At 42.6% G+C, this 27,298-nt stretch overlaps 1 protein-coding gene across 3 annotated transcripts in view; it reads right to left on the reverse strand.

Moving 5' to 3' along the window:
• Positions 1-6,237: 6,237 nt before the first annotated feature.
• The window catches only part of PACRG (parkin coregulated), a 978,203-nt gene continuing 957,142 nt past the window's right edge, over positions 6,238-27,298 (reverse strand). For all 3 annotated transcript variants that reach the window (XM_075596735.1, XM_075596739.1, XM_075596734.1), the window contains one exon: positions 6,238-6,591. In XM_075596735.1, the coding sequence (XP_075452850.1) occupies positions 6,532-6,591 (60 nt within the window). In that variant the 3' untranslated portion in view covers positions 6,238-6,531. The remainder of the gene's footprint in view (positions 6,592-27,298) is intronic.

The following is a 27,298-nucleotide window of genomic DNA, read 5'->3' on the forward strand; positions in this document are numbered from 1 at the left end:
TGTTCCCTATTTGATTTTTTTCTGGACTTGTACTAAGGGTTGGACTTTCTACATTTTTGTTTTCTTTCTTTGTTTGTTATATATGTAATCATTATTATTGGCACGTTAGATTTTTATATATATATGTTTTTTTAGATTGATATATCATTGTTTATATTCACATTTTTTTCAATTTTTATTATTTTTATATTGTTTTAATCACCTTGTATCACTAGGGCTGGTCGGGACTGGAGAAGGCAGCATAGTCAGTGGACGAGCCAGGGTCAAGATTGGAGACATCAGGGTAAATGTTATCCAAGCAAAGTTTCGGCAACAGGTAGTCAAGTAGGTCCCGCTTCAGCGGAATAGCTGCAGGGCAGGAGCAGGTTCTGCATGAGGGGCGACCATGGCCCATGGTACCGGTCTCAGCAAGGAGAAGGCTGACCGGAGTGGGCACACCGCCAGGCAGCACTGGTAAACCAGCGCTTCAGCACAGAAGTCCAAAGCTGGCCGCTGCGAAGGGAAAGAGCAGCAGGCCACGGGATCCAAACAGTAACCTCTGCTAGGGTAGAATGCAGCAGTTTGCAGAATCCAGGAAGGCAGAACTCAGGCCTCTGCGTAGAGAGCAACAGAATGCTTTCGGGAAACAGGAACACAGGCCTCTGCGTAGCGAGCAACAGCAGGCCACCGGATCCAGGACTAGAGACAAGAACTGGAAACTAGAGCATTGCAAAATCGTTAGTAACAAACGAGACAAGCCAGAGGGCTTGTGGCAGAACACATGTAACATCCATAAAGGATTTATGCTCGGTGCTGGATCAGTGCTAGAGCCTAGTATATAAAGGGCAGTGAGCCAATCACAGGAGGGAGGTGTGTGAGAATTCCTCCAATGATGGAGCACCCTTTAGGGCAGCAAAGATAGCTAGCACAGGTGATAATTGATTGCCAGATCGATTAATTAGAAACTGCACAGTTCTGCAAGGCTATAACCAAAAGCAGAACGGGATTCTTTACAGCAGCCCCCCCTTTCAGGTGAGACCTCCGGGCAAACATGCTCATTCATAGATCTGGGGACATGGAATTGTTCCTAAACTTCCTTAGGCAGGAAGTAGCGTTGAAAGCCCACAGTTTTTGGCATTCCTTACAGTACCCACCTTCTGGGTGAGAAGTCTGGATGGACAGGGCCACACTTAGGTCTGGGACACATAGAGTTGTTCCTGAACTGTCTTAGGCGAGGCTTGAGTCCAAACTCCAGGAGTTCGTTGGCGAACACCTTAGAAAACGAGAGCTGTAGCACTGCCATCCTTGGTACATTAGGAGCGAGATCTGAACTTAGAAATCCGAAGCTGAGAAAAGACAGGGGATTCTGGAACAGGGGTGTCAGAAGGAGAACAGCCAGCTGCCCGGTCCTTTGTAGTAGCCAGAGAGTATGGAACAAAAAACACAGATTGTTGGTGTATAGAAGAAAGATTCTCCGGCGAGGGAATGTCATTACTGGAGTCCGCACGTAAGGGCCTGGTAGAATTTTTAGCTCCCAAGGAATTCCGGATGGAGGTAAGCAAGGGTAACGGGCGGGAGGATTCACTGCAGGACCTTGATGCAGTATTTTTGATAGAAACCAGGTCAAGAGTATTGGTAGCAGAGTTTACGTAATCTTGGGCCGTGCTAATAGTAGGCAAAGAGAGGTCCGCATCCCTAGGCATCTGACATTTAGAGAGGAATGAATCCGAAGACATGACCTTGGCGAAGTACGTAATGGGCACCGAAGGGACAGAAGAGGGCAGCATGTCCCTACCCATAGTAGCACCACAGAAATCAGGGACAGACGCCTCAGGCAATGCAAGAAGGTCCAGTATGGATGTCTTAATCTTAGAGACTAACCAAAAAAAAAACAGAGAGGGCACATTAGGCACCGAAACTTGCGACTAAAGACTCTGTTTGAAAGGTGAGAAAACAGAACATATCTGGTACCGCAGGAAGCAAGGTGAGCTGTAAATCAGCCTTAGGGATAGAAGTTCCGGGGTTCGGACTGGATACCTCCAACAGAGAGAAAAAAAACGGAGAACTAGAGCTTGACTTAGGAGTGGAGGTCCCAGGGTCCATGGTCTCCCACGATACAGTGGGAAAATCAGTGCAGACTATGACTGTTTTAAACATAGGGTTCTTTGAATCGGTAGCTACACTGGCGACACACTTTATTCGAGCTCGGCTAGTCCCACGAATTCGGGTATACCCGGGTGTATTGAGGTTTGTGACTGTTTTCTGCCCGAGTACATTGAGTTATTTTCCAGGCAGGGATTGAAGCATTTTATTCCCTCTGGCTGCAATACTGCACAGTATATATATATATATATACTGCATTACAATTCATGAATTTATGCCATCTGGTAGACACGCGAAGCATTGCAGCCTATTAAATCCTAATCATTATCATTTAACAGATCAGCCGCCCATCAGCCAGGCATGAACCCAGGCTGGGAAGGCAAATGCAACGGGGCTTGTCAGAGGTGAGGAGCGGCGCATTCCAGGTATCTGCCAGGTACATACTGGGTATTTGCTCGAATAAAGTGTGTCGGTGCAGTACAGGCACCTTCCTAAGAGGTAACCCTAGGTCTGTGGCAGGAATAAGACAGTCAGTAGTATGAACCACACCCCTTGTAGGAAAATAAGCAAAATATAACTCCATCCTGAACACTGGGTCTTTTGAGACTAAAGAAACAGTGGGTATTACCGAAAGTTCCAATTGTGATAATCCAGAGTTCGTCGTAGCAGTTACCTCGAATACTGTGCGGGGGGTCAGCATAAGACAGTATTTTCTGAGGGGTGGGAATCTCAGACTCAAAGGCTAAGCATGGAGTTATGGGGGAATTAGAAAGAAAAAAAAAACACTCAGCAGTGAGGAGCTTAAAGACATTCTTGGTTATCACAGCCACTGTGGCATAATCAATGAGAGGAACTGGACTAGATTTCCCAACGGAATCCAGGGACATAGTGCTTGTCTCTGCAGTGGATGATTGTGAAGTGGCAGGCACGGAACTAGACTGTCCAATGGCATCACAGGATAATATGCTTGTCTCTGAAGTGGGTGGTTGTAGAATGACGGGGACAGGACTAGACTCTTCACATAGGAACTTGTGTTTGTCTCAGAAGTGGGAATCAGGGGTTTAAAGATCAGTACGTCAGTACCTAGGGGGGTCTTCATAGCAGGAACTTGGGGAACGGGTTTAATAGTCATTTAAGTGGGTGTTTGAGAGTCTCTGACCTTATAGAAACCTTAATGGCAGGGGTCTCAGAATTAATCACGGAGGTCCTGGGTGCTATAGGTACATGAGGGGAGTCGTCTCTAACAGCAGGAGTCTTAGCATTGGGAAAAGACATATCAGATAGGACAAACGGAAGTGAGCAAGGGAAGACTGCTACTACAACAGGAGATTTAGTAGCGGCAGAGCTTAAATCAGCGGGTGCTGGAGAACTTTTAACTACAGTGAAAGGAGACTGCAGGTTAAAAAACCAGGGGTAGAGGGAGTTTCAGATTCGGAAACCTGATCCTCCAAAAAGGGGGGTTCTGACTGTACTTGTACTAAGGAAGCAACAACAGATAGGCTGATCTCTGAAGTGGTTACTTGAGGAGAAGTGTCTGGGAAATCATCAACATAGGCAGAATCCACGAAAAGAGGGTTATACTCTGCAGCAGGGATTTCAGCTTTCTGAGTAACAGAAGAGGTAAGAGAAATACCTGGTAGAGGGGACTCTTTGAACAAGCTTAAGGCTGAAACAGATTCATGAACAATACTCTTAACTGGGGCCAGTATTTTAGTCAAAGTTTCAGGAGACGCGGCAGCGGGAACTTTAGGTGAGCCAAGGGGGTTACAGCAATGAAAGTCTAAGGGCTCAGCAACTTGAACTTTAGGGGAGGCATTATATGCTACGTCTGCTGTCAGACTCGAGGATTGAGAACTAGCAAGGGTTAAGGCAGGCAATTCAGAAGAATCAGAGATAGAAAAATCTGACTTACAAAATGAGGGCAAACAGGATTCATTCTCTGATGCTAGGAGAGACACATTGGCCTGGGGAATGCAGGGATTTACACTGGGGGAATCATAGGCCTGACTAGCAGGGGTTAAGACAGAAATAACCTCGGGGTCTGAACAAAGGGGGGTTAAATTGGGACTAGGGGCCGTGGCAGCTTCTTCCTTAGCGGGCAATGACAGAGAGACGGTTTGGCAATTCTTAGGAGAAGGAAGTACCCCCAAGGTTTTAGTAACAGAACTAGTAGAGCAGGGGAGCAGTCCAGTAACAGCGTCGCAGGCGAGGATAGGGTCCTGCACTCTTATGTACTGGTCCAAAGATAGGGACAGTTCATGAAGCGTATTTTGAGCCTTCGCCAGTCTCACAGGATCCACGTTTTCCCAGGTCACAGGGGAGCCAGGAGAAGGAACACAGGAGGCCAGGCTCTGTTTGAACTCTCTGAGGTGCTGGGCCTTAATAAGGAGTTCTTTATGGAGCTGTCTTTCAGATGGAGTTACGCCTATAAACAGGGACTGGGGACAGGTGACACCCACCGACACCCACCCACCCAGTCACTAAATGTCAGTCACTAAAGTAACCAACCCACCCAACCTTTCAGTCACTAAAGTCACTAACCAACCCACCCAGTCAAGTCACCCACCCAGTCACTGTCACACACCCAATCACCCACCCAGTCACTGTCATCCGCCCAGTCACTGTCAAAGTCACTGTCAAAGTCACCCGACCCAGTCGCTGTCACTCTCCTGTGTGAGGCATACTTGTTAGGTTCAGGAGAGCTGAGCTGTCTGCGGTGATATGGAGACCAGGACAGGCTTTTGGCTATAATCTGTAGTTCTTTCCTTTTGGTGTTCAGCGCCTCCAGCTTCAGGGGGCTCTGGTAGTAACAGAGACAGTCCTCTCTGACGCACATCAGTCATACACACCATGCATTGACTCAATCCAGGCTGGTGTATGATTAACAAAGGGGCTTTATTTAGCAGTCACTGCATCAGATCTTTACAGCGGTGCAAGGGTTCAGAGGGTTCCAACCTCTGGATGGTGCTTGACCCTGATAGCATGGGATCATCTTCCAGGTCAGATGTTCCCTCCGCCTCAAGGGCTGAGGGTGATCATCCCACCATGGGAGAGACTCGCAGCTCTCTGCTTCCATTCTCCTCAGAACAGGACTCCCCTAGTTTTGGCTCTGCTTCTCATCAGGAAACAGAAGGGGCTTGCTCATGGTCTATACCTATACCAGATAGGCTTACACAGGCCATGAGTCATCACCTCACTCCTGTCCATCAGAGAAGAGTACAAGGGGGGGTCACAAGCCCACAGAATTAACCTGTTGCCGCCTGCAGCTAGCAGGGACTTAGATAACAGGGGGAAAGACAGGTAGAAAGAGACGTACCCTGTTACACACACTATTGTTTTTTTCTTCTTTTTCTTCACTTTTCCCCTGATCCATCAACCAGAACTTCTTTTTCTGCTTCCAGATGTTATGACGGTACCTGGAAAGGGTATTTTGCTGCCGGAAGACGAGGTGTGGTCTGCATTGTTGGCTAGTAAATCCCTTTCAATGTGTGTTGAGAAAATTGAGACCATTTATGTAGCACAGGGACAACTCCTTGCAAAATTATCAATATTATTTAATCGCACATTAAATAACTAAAAAAAAGGTGACAAACTTTGCGCTCATTTGTATGTTAGTTCCATGTTTGCATGTAGCTGCAGTGGAAGCATTGTATTCTAGGAGATAATAGCGAAAAGCAGGATTGCAGACCTGTCTGAGACATGTGAAAGTGCTCACAAATATTTTTACTTGCAATATTATTTCAAATATAAATTTGAATGAAAATGTTATATACCTCGAAAACTAGAATTATGAACACATAAAACATATTTGTATTTTATCTGTCAGGCCTTCACTGTTATATAACATATAAAACACATGCATGAAGTGGATAATTATGCCACCGAGCACATTATACTGCACAGCTGCAAAAGAGTACGCTGAATTTGTGGTTCTTTTCCATGACAAACACCTATTAAGCAGTCAGAGCGAACCCTCATTAACACCTCTGACATCATCCCTAGGGCAAGTGGACACAAAACAGCAGTTGCTGAATTGCATATGAAAATTATAGTTTTATTGTCTGTACAACTGAAGACGTAACCGTGACTCCCATTTCAGTCCGCTCTGCTATAAAGAAGCTATTCTTACATGGTACAAAAAAGCACAGAACACCATTGTAATCTAAGAAACAGTCACTGTTTATGTATTCGTTAGCCTTGTTCACAATAGTACTAACAGTCAAATGGCCCAGAAGCTCCCATTTTAGCAGCTGTAAAGAAAAAGTCATAAATAACAAATGTTGCAAACAGGGATAAGGTTTTAGATGCACAAATGGAGCCTTCTTTTTGATACAGCGATACAATTATGTTAGTTTAGCAAGCAGGATTCATAGGTAGGGACCATGTATTTTATATTGATGAAAGCATCTTCTCCTCCATGACGCTCAAAGGCTTCCAGTGTCTCTTGTATCAGGTCTCCAATGTTTTCACGCTTTTGTTGGCTGTAGTCAATCCCATCTCCTGAATTAACTGGATAAGAAAAATAAGTACAGTACTGTTAGTTTGAAATGCTTTTGAACTATTACTTCTTCAAATAGTTTCTATGCTACGTATTGTTTTGTACCATACCATATGGAATCTGTGTCCAATTAAACTGATATTGATTTTTCTTTAAAGCGGCAATCCAAGGTTTTTTTTTTAACCCTGGATTGAAGCAGGGAATCTCCGGAGCTGAACCCCATTCATTTTTGGGACCCCCTACTTTGGGAGATTCTTACCTCCATAGTAGGTGCTGGCAGCTGCTCTGCTTGGCTACAAGGGATCACGTAATGGCCGCTGTTCTCTGTGGGCCTATAGGAAGCCTTGACATCATCAAGTTCAACTTCCTATTCGTCCGCATAACGCTAGAGCTTTAAACTTTAAAGCTCAGCCAGAGCGACTACCAGCACCTACTATGGCGGTAACTCCAGAATCAGGGGGTCTGAAATTAATGGTGTTCAGTTCCGAAGAGCACCTGCTTCCATCATGGGTAAAAAAATTAATTTCATTAAATACATGTTAAAGAAAAAAAAAAGTGCTTAGATTGCTCCCTTAAGAATATACACATTTGGATGACAGGCCACTAAAATATATTGCAGTCTTACTTCAAAAGGCAGACGACTTCAAAAGTTCTGAACAGTTTAAAAACAAGCTGCCGACTACTACAACAAAATGTCAATGAAAGTAAAAGAGACCTTAATTATGATTGCATTATATTGGCTTATCAGGGTTAACATTCTATCCAGTTATACAATCGATAACTATCATTATGATGGAAATGTTTTTGTTCTGCCAGAAAAACACTATCAGACATGAAAACAACAAATATATGGAATTCAAATGGACAAGGGACCATATTAACAAAGACATGCTACGCCAAAAGACACCTCTTGTGCTGGACGACACCTTACAGGCTATTCACTTGAATGGGACATAAAGGGCCACATTTAAGTCATGCTGTAGGGCAGGGGTGCGCAAACTGGGGGGGCGCTAGATTTTTTTGGGGGGAGGGCATCAGTTATTGAGGTCCCGTGCTATCCCCCCAGCCATTTAAATTAAATGCTGGAGGACCACGCGAGGCCTCTATTACACACTTACCTTCCCTTCCAGCGACGCGTTGTCATGGTAACTCCCTGCTGTAAGGTGTGTGTTATGTAGTAGCATTGCTTAGTAAATACAGCATTTTAAACCAGGTTTTTATCAATTTAAGGAAGTATCTTAACTTAGGTGTAGGTGGCCAAAAAGCCCCAGATATATCAAACAAAAAATGTTTCTATCATGTATTTTTTTTAATTCTAAAACCTAGTGTTGTTGCTCACATATATTGACACCGTAACATATTTAAATAATAGTGCTCTCTTAGCCTTTAATACATGCTTTTACATTTTTCAAAAAAATATATAAGATTGTCATGGGAGACCAGGTACACCTTTTTACAGGGATCATTCACTGAACACAACAAGATGGTAAAAAAAATTGTACGTCTATTTCTATTGAATAAATTACAAACAGTGGATTACAAAATACAGAAGAAAACACACTTACTGGGGGTCGGGCTACAAAACTAGACTTTCATACTGCACCGACACACTTTATTCGAGCAAATACCCAGTATGTACCTGGCAGATACCTGGAATGCGCCGCTCCTCACCTCTGACAAGCCCCGTTGCGTTTGCCTTCCCAGCCTGGGTTCATGCCTGCCTGATGGGCGGCTGATCTGTTAAATGATCATGATTAGGATTTAATAGGCTGCAATGCTTCGCGTGTCTACCAGATGGCATAAATTCATGAATTGTAATGCAGTATATATATATATACTGTGCAGTATTGCAGCCAGCGGGAATAAAATGCTTCAATCCCTGCCTGGAAAATAACCCAATGCACTCGGGCAGAAAACAGTCACAAACCTTAATACACCCGGGTATACCCGAATTCGTGGGACTAGCCGAGCTCGAATAAAGTGTGTCACCAGTGTAGGTGAAATAGAAAAGAAAGCAAAGTCTTTAGGTTGACCGGGACTTGTCCCAAAATGTCCTGGAACACAAATCGGCATGACGTTCCAGACGTCACCACTTTCTTTCTTCTGGAGATGCCAAAATCCCTTGACCAGGAGTTAGTACCAAACGTCTTGGAACTGTTTTCGGCTTGCAATCCCAGCCGCGACCTCTACGTTCTATTCTCAGAACTTGGCCCTTAGAAGTGGTTCTTAGAAAATTTCTTGCCTTGAAATTTCTGAAGCCGGCTCGCTGCTATTTCTCCAAAAGCATCTTTTGGTCGTTTCAAATTTACCGCTGCTGTTCTTGCGCTTAGAATCTCTCGTCCGGATTGGCTGAGGGTTTCTTATAGCATTTCAGAGTTCATTCATGAAATACGGTAGCCAATCCGAGCGTGGGAAGACTCCTACCAGCCTATCAGAGCGCTGCCAGTTTATCTAAGCCCGGCAAGCGTGGATTCAGATTCTGACAAGGACATTCGCCAACCTGGCACCTCTGCCACTTATCAGGCAGAAGCCACCCGCTGAGTTAGGCTCCTTACAGTCTGGCTGGGCAAATGGTGATCTGATGACTTCCATTCATCCCAAGACATGAATACTTAAGCCTAACTCCGGTACCAAAATGACTTTCACACCTTGGCAACCTCTGAGGCTTTCATGTCTGGTACCCGAGCAGACATGATGGCACCAAGCTTGGCAGTCACATGGTCTCTCGGAACTGTGGACCTGGAAGTCCCCAGCTCATATACTATGCACAAGCATTTATACATTTTAAACATACCTGTTTAATAAAATATGCTTTACACTGGTAACCTAAGTGTTTTCGTTATGAGGGATAGAATCTATACTTTTATTCCCACTAGCCATATGCCTTACACACTGCAAACCTGACTTATCCTTTTAAAATCCTCACAGCCTTATGTATAGCTGGAGCACCCCCAGAACCCCTATACCAGGTTCTGGATGATCAGTGCATTAACTGGGCATCCCCTTTATTCTAGGGACCCCTTTACCGTTTCAGGGATACCACACATCCCTATGTTCCATTTACATTTCTGGTCTGTGCTGAAGCAGGGAATCCTAGAGGTGAGTCATGCAAGCGTTTTCAAGGCAGGATTTTGACCGGACCATTGTGCTTACATGTATACGGGATTCCGTCCTGATTTCCGGGTACATTTTTGGGGTATCCAGCAACTCTGGTCCCCGACTACCTAGGGACAATCTGATAAGACTTTCTCCCCAAAACCCACCCTGAAACTCATAGCCTAGCAATCTCTGCTTGTTGGCACACCTGGACAGGTAAAACACAGACAATTCTTTATTGACGCATAATTTTACACAATGCATAGACAAACACTGGGCTCAAGATCTGATACTCCTGAATCCCAATACATGGATCAGGGGTAACGAAGTGGGCTTAACCTTTATTGTGAGCCGGGTTATCCCCTCACCATCACAAAGATACATTGTTTTTCTTCCTGGAATATTGTATGTATTGGAAAGATGTATATCTCAGAGGTACACACACCGATATAAAGGTATGATTAACAATCCAACAGGCTCAAGAGACATCGAATTTTCCAAGTATTTGGAAATATTGAGGGAGTTTGGCAAAGCATGCTAAATATGTTGGAAATACTTCTTGAATAATGACCATTACCAAATTGTAAACTCACTTGCTTAATTCCTCTAAAGCCTTTAACAAAATTAAAACCACACAGATTAACTCTGTCTGTTGCTTTTCTGATTTGAGTGCCTTAGGCTCTTTCATAATTTCAAATTAATAATAGTAAAATGTTATAAGTCTTCCTTGAAAAAAATATCAAATTCTTTCAATGAAGAATTGAATCAAAGGTATCCCAAAAATCTAAATTATGGAGGAATGTAAGGTCTCAATAAGCTGGCTATTTCTCCCTTACTTATCTCATTTTGTTAAAGAAGAAGCAAATAAACAAGTTATGTAAAACGTTACTGCTTTAGTCTTAATGTTGAAATTTCCTAATTTAAGCACTGATTTGTACAACCCTTTGCATACAAGTTAAAATAATCTACATTAAATATTAATTATGTAAGGTGCCTAAGAAAGCTTTTCTAAATAATTTCAAAGTGACCTACCACCCATAGATGACAACCAAGGAATCAATGATAATCACATACATAAATATTCTTCACTTCACAAATTCCCTTTTCAAAGTCATAAACCCGTTTTAACAGTTGAACAAATGTACTAATTGCCAGTGCGGGTGAAAATACCTGTACCCAGTTACATATAGTTACATAGTTACATAGTAGATGAGGTTGAAAAAAGACGTACTGCACCGACACACTTTATTCGAGCAAATACCCAGTATGTACCTGGCAGATACCTGGAATGCGCCGCTCCTCACCTCTGACAAGCCCCGTTGCGTTTGCCTTCCCAGCCTGGGTTCATGCCTGGCTGACGGGCGGCTGATCTGTTAAATGATAATGATTAGGATTTAATAGGCTGCAATTCTTCGCGTGTCTACCAGATGGCATAAATTCATGAATTGTAATGCAGTATATATAGATATACTGTGCAGTATTGCAGCCAGCGGGAATAAAATGCTTCAATCCCTGCCTGGAAATAACCCAATATACTCGGGCAGAAAACAGTCACAAACCTCAATACACCCGGGTATACCCGAATTCGTGGGACTAGCCGAGCTCGAATTAAGTGTGTCGCCAGTGTACGTCCATCAAGTTCAACCTATGCTAAATTTAGACAACAGATACTTTATTCTATATCTGTACTTACTTATTGATCCAGAGGAAGGCAAACAAAAAACCCCATTAAGGGGAAAAATTAATTCCTTCCTGACTCCAAGAATTGGCAATCGGATTAATCCCTGGATCAACATCCTTCCCATGTTTACTTATTTGGTATATCCCTGTATACCTTTCCCATCTAAAAAGATGTCCAACCTTTTTTTGAACAAATCTATTGTATCTGCCATCACAGTCTCCATGGGTAATGAATTCCACATTTTAACTGCCCTTACTGTAAAGAACCCTTTCCTTTGTTGCTGGTGAAATTTCCTTTCCTCCAACCTTAAGGGATGGCCCCGAGTCCTTTGTACTGCCCGTGGGATGAATAGTTCTTTTGAAAGCGCCTTGTATTGTCCCTGAATATATTTGTATATAGTTATCATATCCCCTCTTAGACGCCTCTTTTCTAATGTAAATAAATCTAATTTAGCTAGCCTCTCCTCATAAGTTAGAATGTCCATCCCCTTTATTAATTTTGTGGCTCTTCTCTGCACTCTCTCTAGTTCCATAATGTCTTTTCTTAGGATTAGTGCCCAAAATTGTACTCCATATTCAAGATGTGGTCTTACTAATGCTTTGTAAAGGGGCATAATTATGTTTACTTCTCTTCCATCCATTGCCCGTTTGATGCAAGATAAGATCTTGTTTGCCTTTGCAGCTACTGCATGACATTGGGCACTATTGCTAAGCCTGCTGTCTACAAGCACTCCTAAATCCTTCTCCATCAAGGATTCCCCCAATATATCTCCATTTAATTTGTATGTCGCCTTTTTATTCTTGCATCCCAAATGCATAACCTTACATTTATCTGTATTAAACCTCATTTGCCATTTACCTGCCCACGTTTCCAGTCTCTCCAAGTCCTTCTGAAGAGAAATTACATCCTGCTCTGATTCTATTACCTTACACAATTTAGTATCATCAGCAAAGATGGAGACTTTGATCTCGATCCCAACCTCAAGGTCATTAATAAACAAGTGAAAAAGCAGGGGTCCCAGTACCGATCCTTGAGGTACTCCACTCACGACTTTAGCCCAACCTGAAAAAGTTCCATTTATGACAACCCTCTGTTGTCTGTCCTTTAACCAGTTTTCAATCCAGGTGCATATATTATTACTGAGTCCAACTTTCTATATTATGTACACCAACCTCTTGTGTGAAACCGTATCAAAAACCTTTGCAAAATCTAAGTAGACCACATCCACTGCATTACCCTGGTCTAAATTCCTACTTACCTCCTCAAAGAAACAAATAAGGTTAGTTTGGCAAGATCTATCCTTCATAAATCCATGCTGACTATTACTAATAATTTTGTTTTCCATTAGGTATTCCTGAATATTATCCCGTATTAAAGCTTCAAGTAGTTTCCCTACTATTGAAGTCAGGCTTACAGGTCTGTAATTCCCCGGGTGTGATCTAGCTCCCTTTTTAAATATAGGCACCACATCTGCTTTACGCCAATCTTGTGGTACTGAGCCTGTGGAAATGGAGTCCTTGAATATTAAATATAATGGTTTTGCTATTACTGAGCTTAACTCCTTGAGAACTCTTGGATGTATGCCATCCGGGCCAGGTGCCTTATTTACTTTAATTTTTTCAAGTCGCTTATGAACTTCTTCCTCAGTTAACCAATTGGTCATTAATATGGATATATCCACATTTTTGGTACTTCTATTGCAGACCTTGGTTAAGAAAATTAAACATGAATGACTGTAAACTGGACTTGTTGATTAAATATTGTAGGTGTGATAGGTGATCTTAAACTAAGGAAAGTTATGGAAGGTTTGAGCTGGCTAAAATTGTGTAAGTCTAATTCTAAATTATTTAGGAGGTTTGTGGCCCCTCCTACTTAGTTTAAGCTCACCCATCCCACAACTATGTAATCAAAAGGTCCAAATACACACATGAGTGTACTAGTCTATTGAGAGATTTCTTCCCCAAGGTGGTGATTACCTTTTCTGTAGCAATAAACATGGGGAGTCTATATTTTTTCCTTATATTTTATTCATTTTAGATTTTTGTTCACTATATTTATTAGGACACTTCTGTTTTTTAACCAGTTTTAACTGCACTATAGCTCACACATAGCATATACAGTTCTAACCCTTTAGGTTATGCATACATGTCAAGCATCCCATGCTGTTGGCTATATTATTGTTTTGTTTGCTCTTTTCACTATACAGTGGATGAAATACAAAACATACCATATAATATTGGTAGTATTGGAGGACATACTGATAAAGTCTACCTTGACATGGTTGCAGGCTCAATCATGGATTGAACTAAATGACCCATACTTATTAGAAGAAGAAAAACAGAACAAACATATAGAGAATAACTAAATCATTTGTCATTTGTGCCTAAGACATGTGAATGTGCTCACAAGTGATCTTTGTATTTGCTATATGCAATACAGTAGAGGTTTCTTGTTGCCTTATTCACCCACCATAACTTAAAACGTGATGGTAAACTCTACAGTCTGGAAAATTGCAAAGCCAGCAGTACAAAGAACTTCACACTGATGATACCCATTAAGGTTGAAACATGTCTGTGAATGTTATTTCTGGCTTTGCATCTGATTCCCATGCTGTGCTTTAAAGCTGTGTTAACAGCGAGCATTAGCTTACTGTATATACCCTCCATGTAACAATGGTTTTACAGGCAAAAGGTGACACATTGTGTGCTCATTTACATGTCATTTCCCAGAAACCCTTGCTGCAGTGGGAGCACTGTATGTGAGGTGATAATGGTTGAAAGGCAGGGTTCGAGACCTGTCGAAGACGTGTGAATGTGCTCACAAGTGATATTCTTTATTGGCTATATGCTAACGGTGTAGGTTTTCTGTCGCCTTTTTCACCCACCATAGCTTAAAATGTATGATATATATATATATATATATATATATATACACACACTCTCCAGATGATAAAAAGAAATGTATTGAAACATACAGTAGGGCAACCAACAAAACCTAGAGCAACATACATTTCGGACCCACACAGTCCTTTCTCAAGAGCTTGAGAAAGGACCATGTGGGTCCGAAACATACGTTGCTCTAGGTTACGTTGGTTGCCTTATGTTTCAATAAATTTCTTATCATCTCGAGATGCTGCCGACTCTTTCTTTGTTACATATTTACTGGACTGGTTTGGCGTTCCCTGTCCCTCAGCGTGCACCTCAATTACTGGTAAGTATACATTCTCTTATTTTTTTTTTATAGTCTGTTGTGTTTTAGTGCACCCAGCATTTTTGATATATACATACATACATACATACATACATACATACATACATACATACATACATACATACAGGCAGTCCTCGGTTATCCAACGGAATCCGTTCTGGAAGTAGCGTTGGATAGTGAAACCGTTGTAAAGTGAGTCCCATGTTAATCAGTGGCGGTGAGCATTGGATAACGCATTCCGACGTCGAAAAACGTCCCATAGGGTTGCATTGTGAAGCGTTGGATATGCCATTCGTTGTAAAGTGAAACGTTGGATAGCGAGGACTACCTGTACATACATACTGTACATACATACTGTACAAACATACTGTACATACACATTTTAAGTTATGGTGGGTGAAAAAGGAGACAAAAACCTCCACTGTTAGCATATAGCCAATATAGCTCATTTGCATGTCATTTCCCAGAATTCCTTGCTGCAGTGGAAGCACTGTTTGCTAGGTGATAATGGTGACAGGCAAGGTTGCAGACCTGGGGAGTGGAAAGGAGCGCACGATCCAACATGAGCAAAGAGAGGACCCAATTCAAAAAAAATATAAACTTTATAACGCGTTTCGAACACTGGTGTGTTCTTTATCAAGGTTGCAGACCTGTCTAAGACATGTGAATGTGTTCACAAGTGATATTCTTTATTGGATATATATATATAAATTATATATATTTATTATTATTATTATTATTTGTTCTTGTATAGCGCTGCTAGTTTTACGTAGTGTTTTACAGAGACATTTTGCAGACACAGTCCCTGCCCCGTAGAGCTTACAATCTATGGTTTTGGTGCCTGAAGCACATATATATTGCATGTGTTTGTGTGTGTATATATATATATATATATATATATATATATATATATATATATATATATATGTGTGTGTATATATGTGTGTGTGTGTGTGTGTGTGTGTGTGTGTGTGTGTGTGTGTGTGTGTGTGTGTGTGTGTGTGTGTGTGTGTGTGTGTGTGTGTGTGTGTGTGTGTGTGTGTGTGTGTGTGTGTGTGTGTGTGTGTATATATATATATATATATATATATATATATATATATAATGTACAGTTGTTTTTGTTTCTCTTTTTTCTTGTATTAGAGTAACTGAAAATTTGAATGCTTTTGTTGAATAAAGGAGCATAATGATAACTCCAAAAACTAGTAATAACAATGAATGACACAGCCTCGAGTGTTTTACACATTGGGGTAATTATTATGTATTTTTTGTGCTAGCAGTTAGTATAATCAACTGTATGTTCCAGCTCCCACGCTACTTTTGGGCCAAATTATCCACTGCCAATGCTGGTTTTTATTTTCCTATAATTCCTCAATCACATTGCTGAAATGTCTTTACAATGTGGGATTGTTAGCCATTTTTGAGTGAAAGTTAACACATCAGTGACAGGACACTTTAACAACTCCACTGTGAATACATGCCAGAATAAACCTTTCTCCATAAGGAAAAGAGAACAATCTGCATTTCATGGTTGACGCCATCACCCTAAAGTACACTGGCGACACACTTTATTCGAGCTCGGCTAGTCCCACGAATTCGGGTATACCCGGGTGTATTGAGGTTTGTGACTGTTTTCTGCCCGAGTGCATTGAGGTATTTTCCAGGCAGGGATTGAAGCATTTTATTCCCGCTGGCTGCAATACTGCACAGTATATATATATATATACTGCATTACAATTCATGAATTTATGCCATCTGGTAGACTGGCGAAGCATTGCAGCCTATTAAATCCTAATCATTATCATTTAACAGATCAGCCGCCCGTCAGCCAGGCATGAACCCAGGCTGGGAAGGCAAACGCAACGGGGCTTGTCAGAGGTGAGGAGCGGCGCATTCCAGGTATCTGCCAGGTACATACTGGGTATTTGCTCGAATAAAGTGTGTCGGTGCAGTACATATGCACCTTATACAACCTTATACAAATTCTTCAACTTGAACAAAAGACGCAAATATATTCTTTTTGCTCTCGGTCAATGGCGGTTATTTCTGGATCTGGGTGCAATACCCCGCATCGGACTTTCGTGAATCCCGTTAGTTGACTGATAGAAATTTCCCAAAAAACAATTCGAGAAATTCTCTGCTATACGGAAGGAATATATTGATGGTGATTGTGGTTGATTAGTAGACAATGGTGATGTATCAAGGCAAATTTGGAGCAAACTATGCAAATTGTCATATTTACACAGAATACATAGATACATAGAATACAAGGATAAAAAAAAGGCATCTACCTTGAGTTGAACCTATGCCTAATTTAGGTGACTGAGATAGTGTATTCATCCTATATTTTATTTATCTTGATCCAGGGGCAAACAAACAAAACAGTAAAAGATTCCCCCCTCTCGTAATGAAACAAATACATTCCTTTTTGACTCTAGTAATGGCAATCAGATTTATTTCTGGAGAAACATCCTTCATACAGTATATTTAACTTATGTGGTATATTCTGTATATTTTTCCTTTCTAAAAATATGTCTGACCTTTTCATGAAAATATCTATTGTATCTGCCTTCACAGTTTCCATGGGTAATATGTTCCACATTTTAACTGCCCTTTCTGTAATGAACCCTTTGCTTTGCTGAGGGTGAAATCTAATTTCCTCCAATCTCAATGGATTGCCCTGTGTCATTTGTACTGTCCTGAGAATTTCCCTCGACAGTTTGTTGTATTGACCTTAAATATATTTGTAAATGTATTATTATTATTATTATTATTATTATTATTATTATTATTATTATCATTGTTTATTTGCTAAGGGGGTACAGTTATGTCTATTACATAAACAGTTACATACAAGTGAGGACTAGCATGCACAAACAGATATAAAATAAGTAATGAAGGCTCTGTTTGTGAGATCAAACAATCTAGACCAGGGGTGGGCAACCTATTTTTCAATGTAGCCACAGGTGTGGCGAATTTGAAGTGAAAATAGCCACACCATGTAAAAATTGAGGTATTATGTTGCGCATGTGAAAATTTTAAACACACAGTTTGAACAAGTTTATAAATTCTCAGGGCCGTTCTATAGTGTGTGCGCGCGTGCCTGTGCGAACGCGCACGTGAGGTACTGTGTGTATGTGTGTATATGTATATGTGTGTGTTATAAATATGTTTGAAATAAATAAATTAATACTTTAATAAATTATTTATTAACATTGTACATGCGTACATACACACACATACACACACATTTCAGCGGTGGTAGCAGCGCGAAATATTTATTTTCCTCATCTTCTCCCGTCGTCTGGTTAAACGCTCACTACCGTGCGCGCGCGGCGCCATTATAGAAAGGCTGACTAATCTCAGTCAACTATAACTGCCGCTCACGGCACAGCAAGCGCACGCATTATAGAAAGGCTCCCAGACCGCGAACCCCCTCATCCTCTCACCCCCCTTCATCCTCCTCTCACGCCACCACCACTACCCTCATCATCATCATCATCATCTCCTCACCCCCATCATCATCATCATCTCATTTAACCCCCCCTCATCTTCTCCCCCAGCACCCTTGTCCTCCCCCAGCACCCTTGTCCTCCCCCAGCACCCCTTATCCTCCCCAGCACCCCTTGTCCTCCCCCCAGCACCCCTTGTCCTCCCCCCAGCACCCTTGTCTTCCCCTAGCACCCTTGTCCTCCCCCAGCCCCTTGTCCTCCCCCCAGCACCCTTGTCCTCCCCCAGCATCCTTGTCCTCCCACCAGTCCCTTTCAGCAGTCCCCCTCATCATCAGCCCCCCCCCCCCCATTCTTACCAGATCGCGGCACAGAGGCGATGGATGCAGTGGTGGCAGGAGGAACGGGGAAGGGAAGTGCGGCAGCGCATCAACTTCAGCTGGAGCCGGCTCGGAGGGGAGTGCGGCAGCGTGTCAACTTCTGAAGCCGGCTCGGAGGGGAGCGCGGCAGCATGTCAACTTCTGAAGCCGGCTCGGAGGGGAGCGTGGCAGCGCGTCAACTTCTGAAGCCGGCTTGGAGGGGAGCCCATCAGCGCGTCAACTTCTGAAGCCGGCTTGGAGGGGAGGGAGCACGCGCATTTGGAGCCCTGGAGCGAGTCTTGAGCATGCACGCCATCATGTTCTCTAAAATAGAGAGATATCTAGAACAGAACAACAGACGTATGGACTTACTACAACAGAACCTTCTCTCCCTCTCTGTCCAGGCGCAAGCCCCTCTGCCTACTCCTGTTCCATCGGGTTCTACCACCACTACGCCCTTATGTCTGTTACCACGACTTCTGAACCCCGACTCCCGACTCCCAGCTATGCTGGAGATCCGCATGGATGCCGAGGGTTCTTTAACCAATGCTTCATCCAGTTCGAGATCACGCCTTCTCGGTTTCCTTCCCACAGATCCAAGGTGACGTATATTATCTCACTATTCACTGATGCTGCTCTGGCCTGGGCTTCCCCCATCTGGGAACAAAGATCGGACCTAACTCAGGACATTGGAAGTCCATAGAGTCTTTGACACACTTGGTCCCAAGGTAACTACTGCTTCTTCTCTTTTTCATATCTCTCAGGGAAACCGTCCAGTCGCCAGATATGCTCTGGCGTTTTGTACCACCACTGCATAGACCGGTTGGAATAATGAGGCGTTGCCATCGGACTTCTGGCAGGGTATTTCGGAGTCACTAAAAGACGAACTCGGGGCACAAGAGCGCCCAACGGATCTTGAGAATCGTATCGCTGTCTGCATCCACATAGACCAACGGTTGCAAGAAAGGAGTTCCGTACGCTCCCGTCATCGCCAACTCGCTCCCAGATCGTCTTCTTTCAACACCGGAACGCCAAAATCTTCTCCCTCCGACACTCCAGAACCCATGCAACTATAATATACTGGTTCTTGGCCGCCAGCCGCCATTCAAACCTTTGATCTCCTGAAAGGAGCCTTCGTGTCTGCTCCCATCCTCATACATCCGGATCTCAAACTACCATTCACCTTTGAGGTAGATGCATCTGATGTCGGGGCCCAAGCCATCTTATCACAAAGAAGATCACCTCAGACCAGGCTTTACCCTTGTGCCTTTTTTTCTAAAAAAAAATCTTCTGCTGAGCAGAATTATGACGTAGGGAACCAGGCACTCCTGGCCATCAAGCTTGCTCTCGAAGAATGGAGACATCTGTTGGAAGGTACAGAGAACCGTATTACCATCTTAACCGATCGCAAAAACCTGCTTTACATAGAAGGCGCTCGCCGCCTAGGCGCTCAACAAGCCCGCTGGTCGCTTTATTTCCCCAGTTCATGGTGGACAATAAATCCAAAGAGCATCTAGAGACAATTCTTCCTCCTAAGTACATTCTCTCCGCCAACACGTTTGATGTACTGGACGACATTCTACTAGACCAATCTCGTATCCCTGAGGATCTCGAAGTCCCGGAGGGCCATCTTTTCATCTCACCACAATTTCAGAGGAAAGTTCTAGAATAGGGTCATTCCTCCAAATCATCTGGACATCCTGGTACCAGAAGAAACACCGATCTTGTGGTACGAACATTCTGGTGTCCCGGCGTTCAAAGGGACATTAAAGAATTTGTCAATGCATGCTCCAAGCAATACCCCCAGGAGCAAACCTCCTGGACTCTTACTTCCTCTTCCCATTCCGGATCATCCTTGGAACCATTTGTCTATGGACTTTATAATAGAGCTTCCTGTTTCAAAGTGGATGAACACCATTCTTGTTGCCTCCGATCGAAGGTCTCAATTCATTTCAAGGTTCTGGCGTTCTTTTTCTAAAAAGATGGGCATCTCTTTACACTTTTCTTCTGGGTATCATCCCCAAACCAATGGTCAGACAGAGAGAACCAATCATTCCTTGGAACAATACCTGTGTTGTTTCTCCTCCGACACCCAGGATAACTGGACTGACCTTCTTCCCTGGGCTGAATTTGTGCACAATAGTCTGCACAGCGAGTCCACCCGAGAGTCTCCCTTTTTCATAAACTATGGATTCATGGAAAGGGATCCAGGAGAACCATAGGACCACAACTGCAAAACAGAAACTCCAGTTGGACCGTCACTGGCACAAGATCCAGAAATTTAGTCCAGGAGATAAGGTGTGGTTGTCATCCAAAAACATACACCTGAAGGTGCCCCACGCTGAAACTGGCACCCAGGTTTCTTGGACCCTATCCCTTAATAGAGAAGGTCAATCCGGTGGCGTATAGCCTACGTCTTCCCCCGTTAATGAGAATCCCCTCTGTCTTTCATGTTTCCCTACTGAAACCTGCTTTTCAGAGATCTCGCTTTCCCGATTGTTCCTCGCCTCCAGATCCCCTCCTCGTACAAGGGCAACAGGAATATGAAATTCAGTCCATCATAGATTCCAGGATCTCTAGAGGATCTATACAGTATCTGGTCCACTGGAAGGGGTTTGGACCGGAGGAACACTCCTGGGTCCCTCAGCACCATCTTCACGCTCCCAGACTCGTACGGGCTTTGTGTACAATTGCTTCCTAGCCTCGCAGTCTTGTCTTGTCGTCTTGATCGCAGCTCTCTGTTATTGACCCGGCTTGTTTTGGACTCCGCTCTTCTGTACTCCGGCTATCTACGACAATCCACACCTCTCCAACCCTGACTTCGACATCCGTACAATGACTATTCTCATCTCTCCGACCCCGGCTAATAGTACCTGCAATGATCCGTACCTCTCCAACCCAGACCCGGCAAGTATACCGACTATCCGTACCTCTCCAACCGAGTCCCGGCTACCTTGACCAACCTACACTCCAGACGCGCCCACGCGGCTGTCGGTGGTTTTATATCCATCCCCACCTCATGTCTTGATTGTGGTGAGCACAACGTGACACATCCATACCTCGTTTTATGAATAATAATATCCGATTAGCCTTTGCAGCTACAGCCTGACATTGAGCACTATTGCTAAGACTGCTGTTTACGAACACTCCTAAATCCTTTTCCATCAAGGTTTGACCTAATTTTGTCTCATTTAATTTATTTGTAGCCTGTTTATTCTTGCTTCCCAAATGCATACATGTACTGTATCTGTATTAAACCTCATATGCCTTTTTACCTACACCAGTTTCCAGTTTATCTAAGTCGTTTTATAGATAATTTACATCCGCTTATGATTTTACTACCTTAAATAATTTAATGTAACATTGAATATCCATGTGTGAAAAAGAATGTGAACCTTTAGATTCAGTACCTTGTGGCACTCCCTTGAGCAGCAATGACTTCAACTAAGCATTTCCTGTAACTGCTGGACAGTCTCTCACATCGGTTTGAGGAATTTTGGCCCATTCCTCCTTACAGAACTGCTTCAACTCATGACCAAATATTGGTTTTGCTTCAGCTCATGGATGGATGGCCTGACATTCTCCTCTAATCTTCTGACACAATGCAGAATTCATGATTGTGTCAATGATGTCAAGCCACCCAGGACCTGAGGCAGCATAGCAGCCCCAAATCATGATACTCCCACCACCATGCTTGACGGTTGGGATGAGGTTCTTCAGTTCAAACGCAGTTTTAGGTTTTTGCCAAACATAACGTTTCTCATTGAGGCCAAAAAGTTCTACCTTTGACTCGTCTATACAGAGAACATTGTTCCAGAAGTCTTGTGGATCATCAATGTGCTTTTTGGTGAAATTCAGACAGACAGCAATGTTCTTTTTAGAGAGCATTGGTTTCCTCCTGGCTATATTTCCATGAATGTCATTCTTGTTCATTATTTTCATGATAGTTGATTCATGAACACACACAGTAGTGACTTAGGCCCTCATTCTCTCCCGTCTTGATTACTGTAACCTCCTGCTGTCCGGCCTTCCTACCTCTCACCTGTCTCCCCTACAATCTATCCTAAACGTTGCTGCCAGAATCACTCTACACTTTCCTAAATCTGTCTCCGCATCTCCCCTCCTGAAATCCCTCTCCTGGCTTCCGATCAAATCCCGTATCACACACTCAATTCTCCTCCTCACTTTTAAAGCTTTACACTCTTCTGCTCCTCCTTACATCTCAGCCCTAATTTCTCATTATGCACCATCCCGACTCTTGCGTTCCTCTCAAGGATGTCTTCTTTCTACCCCCTTTGTATCTAAAGCCCTCTCCCACCTTAAACCTTTCTCACTTTCTGCCACTCACTTCTGGAATGCCCTTCCCCTCAATACCCGACTAGCACCCTCTCTATCCACTTTTAAGACCCACCTTAAGACACACTTGCTTAAAGAAGTATATGAATAGCACTGTGGATTATACTGGACACATGATACATATAGCTTGGCCCCCTGCAGACGCACTTACCAAAACTCCTTTTCCTTAATGTTACTTTAATGTCTTATGCACTTATTCCCATGACCTGTTTATATTATCTGTTATTTATTTGATTACCATGTGTATTACTACTGTGAAGCGCTATGTACATTAATGACGCTATATAAATAAAGACATACAATACAATACCGTAGTGGCCTGTAGATAGTTGGATGTTAATCTGAAGTTCTTTTAACTTCCTTGATGATTTCCCGATTTGTTCTTGGGGAGATTTTGCTGGGACTACCTCTCCTGGGTAGAGTGCCGTTCTTACATCAAGACTTTTTGTTTATCCCATACAATAATGTTTGTGATACATTATGTTATTTTGCATCAGTGTATCAAGGTCTTTGCTCCAAGTCTTGCCCCATGCGTGTCAGATTGCGATAAGAAGAGTTACACGGTGTACACATTACAATAACACTAAAAAAGCTCTGGATGTCTGTGTACCCCTTTTTGGGCCTTATGCAGAGAGCATCGTTATTTCGAAATTCGCCATTTTTTGTACAATTTCGCGCAGAAACCGGCAGAAAATGGCGAGTTCCGAAAAACGCGCCATTTTGTTTTTTCAATTGCTAAAACTCGCCTCGCGGCTGGCGAGATCCTCCATCTCGCCATTTTTAAAACTCTCCGAATGCAGAGAGGTGCGAACGGCATAAAGCGGATGTTCGCGCCAAAAAATGCCGCGATTCTCGCATTTTTGCCGCGCCAGGAAAAGATGGCAAGATGGCGCTCGCCGCCTATAGTAAAGGGGAAAAAAAGGCGCGAATTTGTTTTTACACGTTTCTGAAGCGCGCATCTCGCCAATTTAAACTCGCCACACGCATCCATGTTAAACATAGCAGAATTCGCACTTTTCTGCATATGGAGAATAAAACTCTCCAAAAAAGCTACTTTTTATGAAATTCGCCAATTTTAAAATTCTATGCTCTCTGCATAAGGCCCTTTATCTGGTATTTGTTTAACAAAAATCTGCCAGGTTTGAGGAGGGAAAACTATTCTGGGTAACGCTTTGCATCAAAAACGTCTATTTGCGCTATCTTTACATTGATACATTTCACCAATTTGTGGAGGGACAACGCACACTATTGACATGACATGCTTGGCAAAGGTTTGTTAGCGGGGGCCACTTGAAGATTTATTTCATGTGACAAAAGTATTGGAATACTTAATTTATTTACTTATGTTTTATGTGTAGCCAGGTCACCTGATGGCTACTATTCTGCCCTTGGGCTGGCAGTAAACCCTGGTACAATCAGGTTGCCAATAGTTGCTGGGGGTTTTTCCCCCTTCAAGGAGCTGCATTTGAGTGACAGCGGGGGCGGTGACATCAGGCCCGGGCATGACCAATCATGAGCCAGACTTGGTGCCCTCCTCCTGGTAGTACTTAAAGGCAGGAACACCCTAAATTTAGGAGTGTCTTTCTCCCACTGAGGAAGGCAGGTCACACAACTGGGAGCCTAAGATTGGGGCTTCCCTCATACTCTTCCCTCCGGGGGAGAGTGAGTGTGGATCATACCTCTGCCTCTGTTAGGGAGGTGGGGAAGAGCTAGGATGGCTGCGGGTGCCCCAGGCCTGTAGTGGCGGTCCAGGGACCATCCTTCAGTGAGAGCTGAGAGTACTGCATCGGGTAGAAGCCTGCCGTGTAATTGTGCTGTACAGAAGACAATATACCGTTCCTGTTATATACCTCCTGCCTGGTGCGTGACCTTACTGGGGGAGAGGTAATAGTTCTACCATGGGAGATCACCTTCAGTTCCTGGAGCCTAAGGCAGATGGAGGTGCTGCACTGCTAAAGAGATATGAGGGGTATGAATCCCAGAAGCCTAGTCCTGTGTCCCCACTACCATCGGCGGACGACTCAGCCCTCCTGTTGCCAGCAGGTATATGCACCATACACCGTAGTAATGGACAAATCTCCCACCGGGTGGGGGAAACACCGTACAGATGTATCATTTTACAGTGCATTGTGTATCTTTTTTTTACAGTGGAAGGGAATTGTTTTGCTACGTAAACCCATCGTCGGACGGAGGATGTATATGAAAATAAAACGTATTTCTAAGAACAAACTTTATTCTACCGCCAATGGAACTTTTGCACTTTAATAATTAAACAAATAAAAATGTGTTGATGAAAGCATGGTCAAAAACTTGTGGAAGAAATGACAAAGCCAGATAATGAAATGCAAATAATACACTAGAACAATTCAGCAATTCTAAGACTGTTATTATGGATTTTATCTTTGCTTTATGAAACATTAATATGCCAAAATGTCTAGTATTCTCTCCTTACTAGTATGAAATGATCTCTCGGATATGATTTTACAAAAATGGTTAGTTTAACACTGAAGTCACCTGCCAAGTATTATACTACTTAATCTATATAGCTACCGAAATTAGCAAATATTCAACCTCAAAATTAGATCATTAGAGATGAATTCAGTGAAATAGGACAATACTTCTTTGTGTCTGGCTGTACAAGATAGATAAGTCAAATTGATTTGCTCAGAACACCTAATGCTAAGTATGCAATCATCATCAGCGCTTTGAAACAAATTGATACTGATACACAAGCTTTTCCTGAGACGTCCTTCCAAGTTTGACTTCATATTGGAGCACCATGTGGAGATAGTGTTCTCAAATGCAAAAATCTGGTATCTGTGACATACAAACATTGATCCTGGATGTAAATGCTTACAGGGCTTCTCTTTGTGGCAGAATTAATCAATGAGAAGGAAATTGCAGTGAGTATATTTGTCACACTAGATTTCCAAATAAAATGTCTGAACTATTCAGTGGGCATTAAGCATACTGAGAATGCCCCAATAGCAATCAGTACCTTATTAAAGGCAAAGCGGAATGCACAATATATGTTTTACTTACCATTTCTTAGATAAGGTATTTCAATTGATTACATTCTAGTAGCAGAAACGTTTCTATGCAATACAAAGTCAAATATAAAAGCCTTAAAGTAGCTACCTTCTGGATGGAGGCATATGTCTTACATATGTTTAAAATAGCAATTAACTGCTCCAGTTTGGTATGTTGACCTTTAAAAAGAAGATGTTGCAGCTTTCATGTTGAGAATTACAAATATTATATCATCTTTCTAGGCAGAAAAGAATTGAAAGTGTATTGGCTCCTAATTGAATTTTACAAAAAAATGAAATAATAAGTATTAGGATAACGTTTTGTTGGACCAACAGGGGTTTACAATGTAACTTCTTTCAAACCTTCTTTCAAACCTCACTGCGGCTACCTGAAGAACCCTGTAAGAATCATTCCAAGAATTACAGCAGTTGTCTCCCAATATTTAACCCAATACCCTCTAAACACGAGCATGAGAAACACAGGTGTAGGTACAGTATGTTAACAGTGTGGGTTTGACAAAGACACAACAGGATGAAATTGCTGATTAGGGCTTCTCATCTTGTATTGGGGTACAGGATTACTGTAATTTGCACTGAATATAACCAAGCTGGTATTACAAATGTACCTAAGAATATCTGACTAATCCAGAAAGCAACAAGTACATTATAGCCAGCAGAGATTATTACATGTTACAGAAGCATGTACTGTACAACAATGTAAAAATGAATTTTACTATTCCCAATAGCAAGGTCAACAAAATATGAATATCTCTTTTTTAAAAAGTGTATTTAATGTAACTGCAATTAAGAAACGTGTATATACTAACATGAATTATAAACCATGGGTAATAAACCTGTCATTTAGAATTAAGACTGAGGGGCTGGTCATTTTGCTGCAACTGTGTAGATGGCTGTTTTAGGAAAATACAATAACTGGTTGTATATTTATACTGAGACTCTGGCAATACATTTTCTTTTTTTTTAGTTCTTACTAGGAATTTATTACATTTCTTTTTTTTTTTAACTCTCCATTTTATTATTTTTTGCATACATCGTAGACACAGAATATATCAAGGCCATAATCAGTTAGACAAAAACTTTCTAGGACGTACAACATAGAACAGACCACGTGATGGGGAGATAACAAGACAACAAGACAACAAGACAAAGACTACAAAGGGGAGTGGGGAGGGGGGAAGGGGGTGGTCCGGGAAGAGTATATATCAGGCCGTTCTCCATCCGCTTCCAACTAATGTTCGCCACTTATGTATTACGGCTCGCATGCATCCACTTGTTCAGTATTGCTCGCGTTTTACCGGCTCTATATGAGGGAGCCCGTCGTCAAGTCTTCACGTCTTGTCCTATCCACAGCCGATACTGCCCATCCAAGGAGAACTCACTTGAATCAATCACAGACAAATTGTGGCATCACTCACCCCTGGAATATCTGTCTGTGCAAGCCAGGGCAGCCAGACCTTTTGGAATTTTGAGCCAGTGTCATTAACTAAACTCGTTAACTTTTCCATTTGGCATACGAA

Source organism: Ascaphus truei, chromosome 4 (genome assembly GCF_040206685.1).
Source record: "Ascaphus truei isolate aAscTru1 chromosome 4, aAscTru1.hap1, whole genome shotgun sequence".
Classification (NCBI taxonomy): Eukaryota; Metazoa; Chordata; class Amphibia; order Anura; family Ascaphidae; genus Ascaphus; species Ascaphus truei.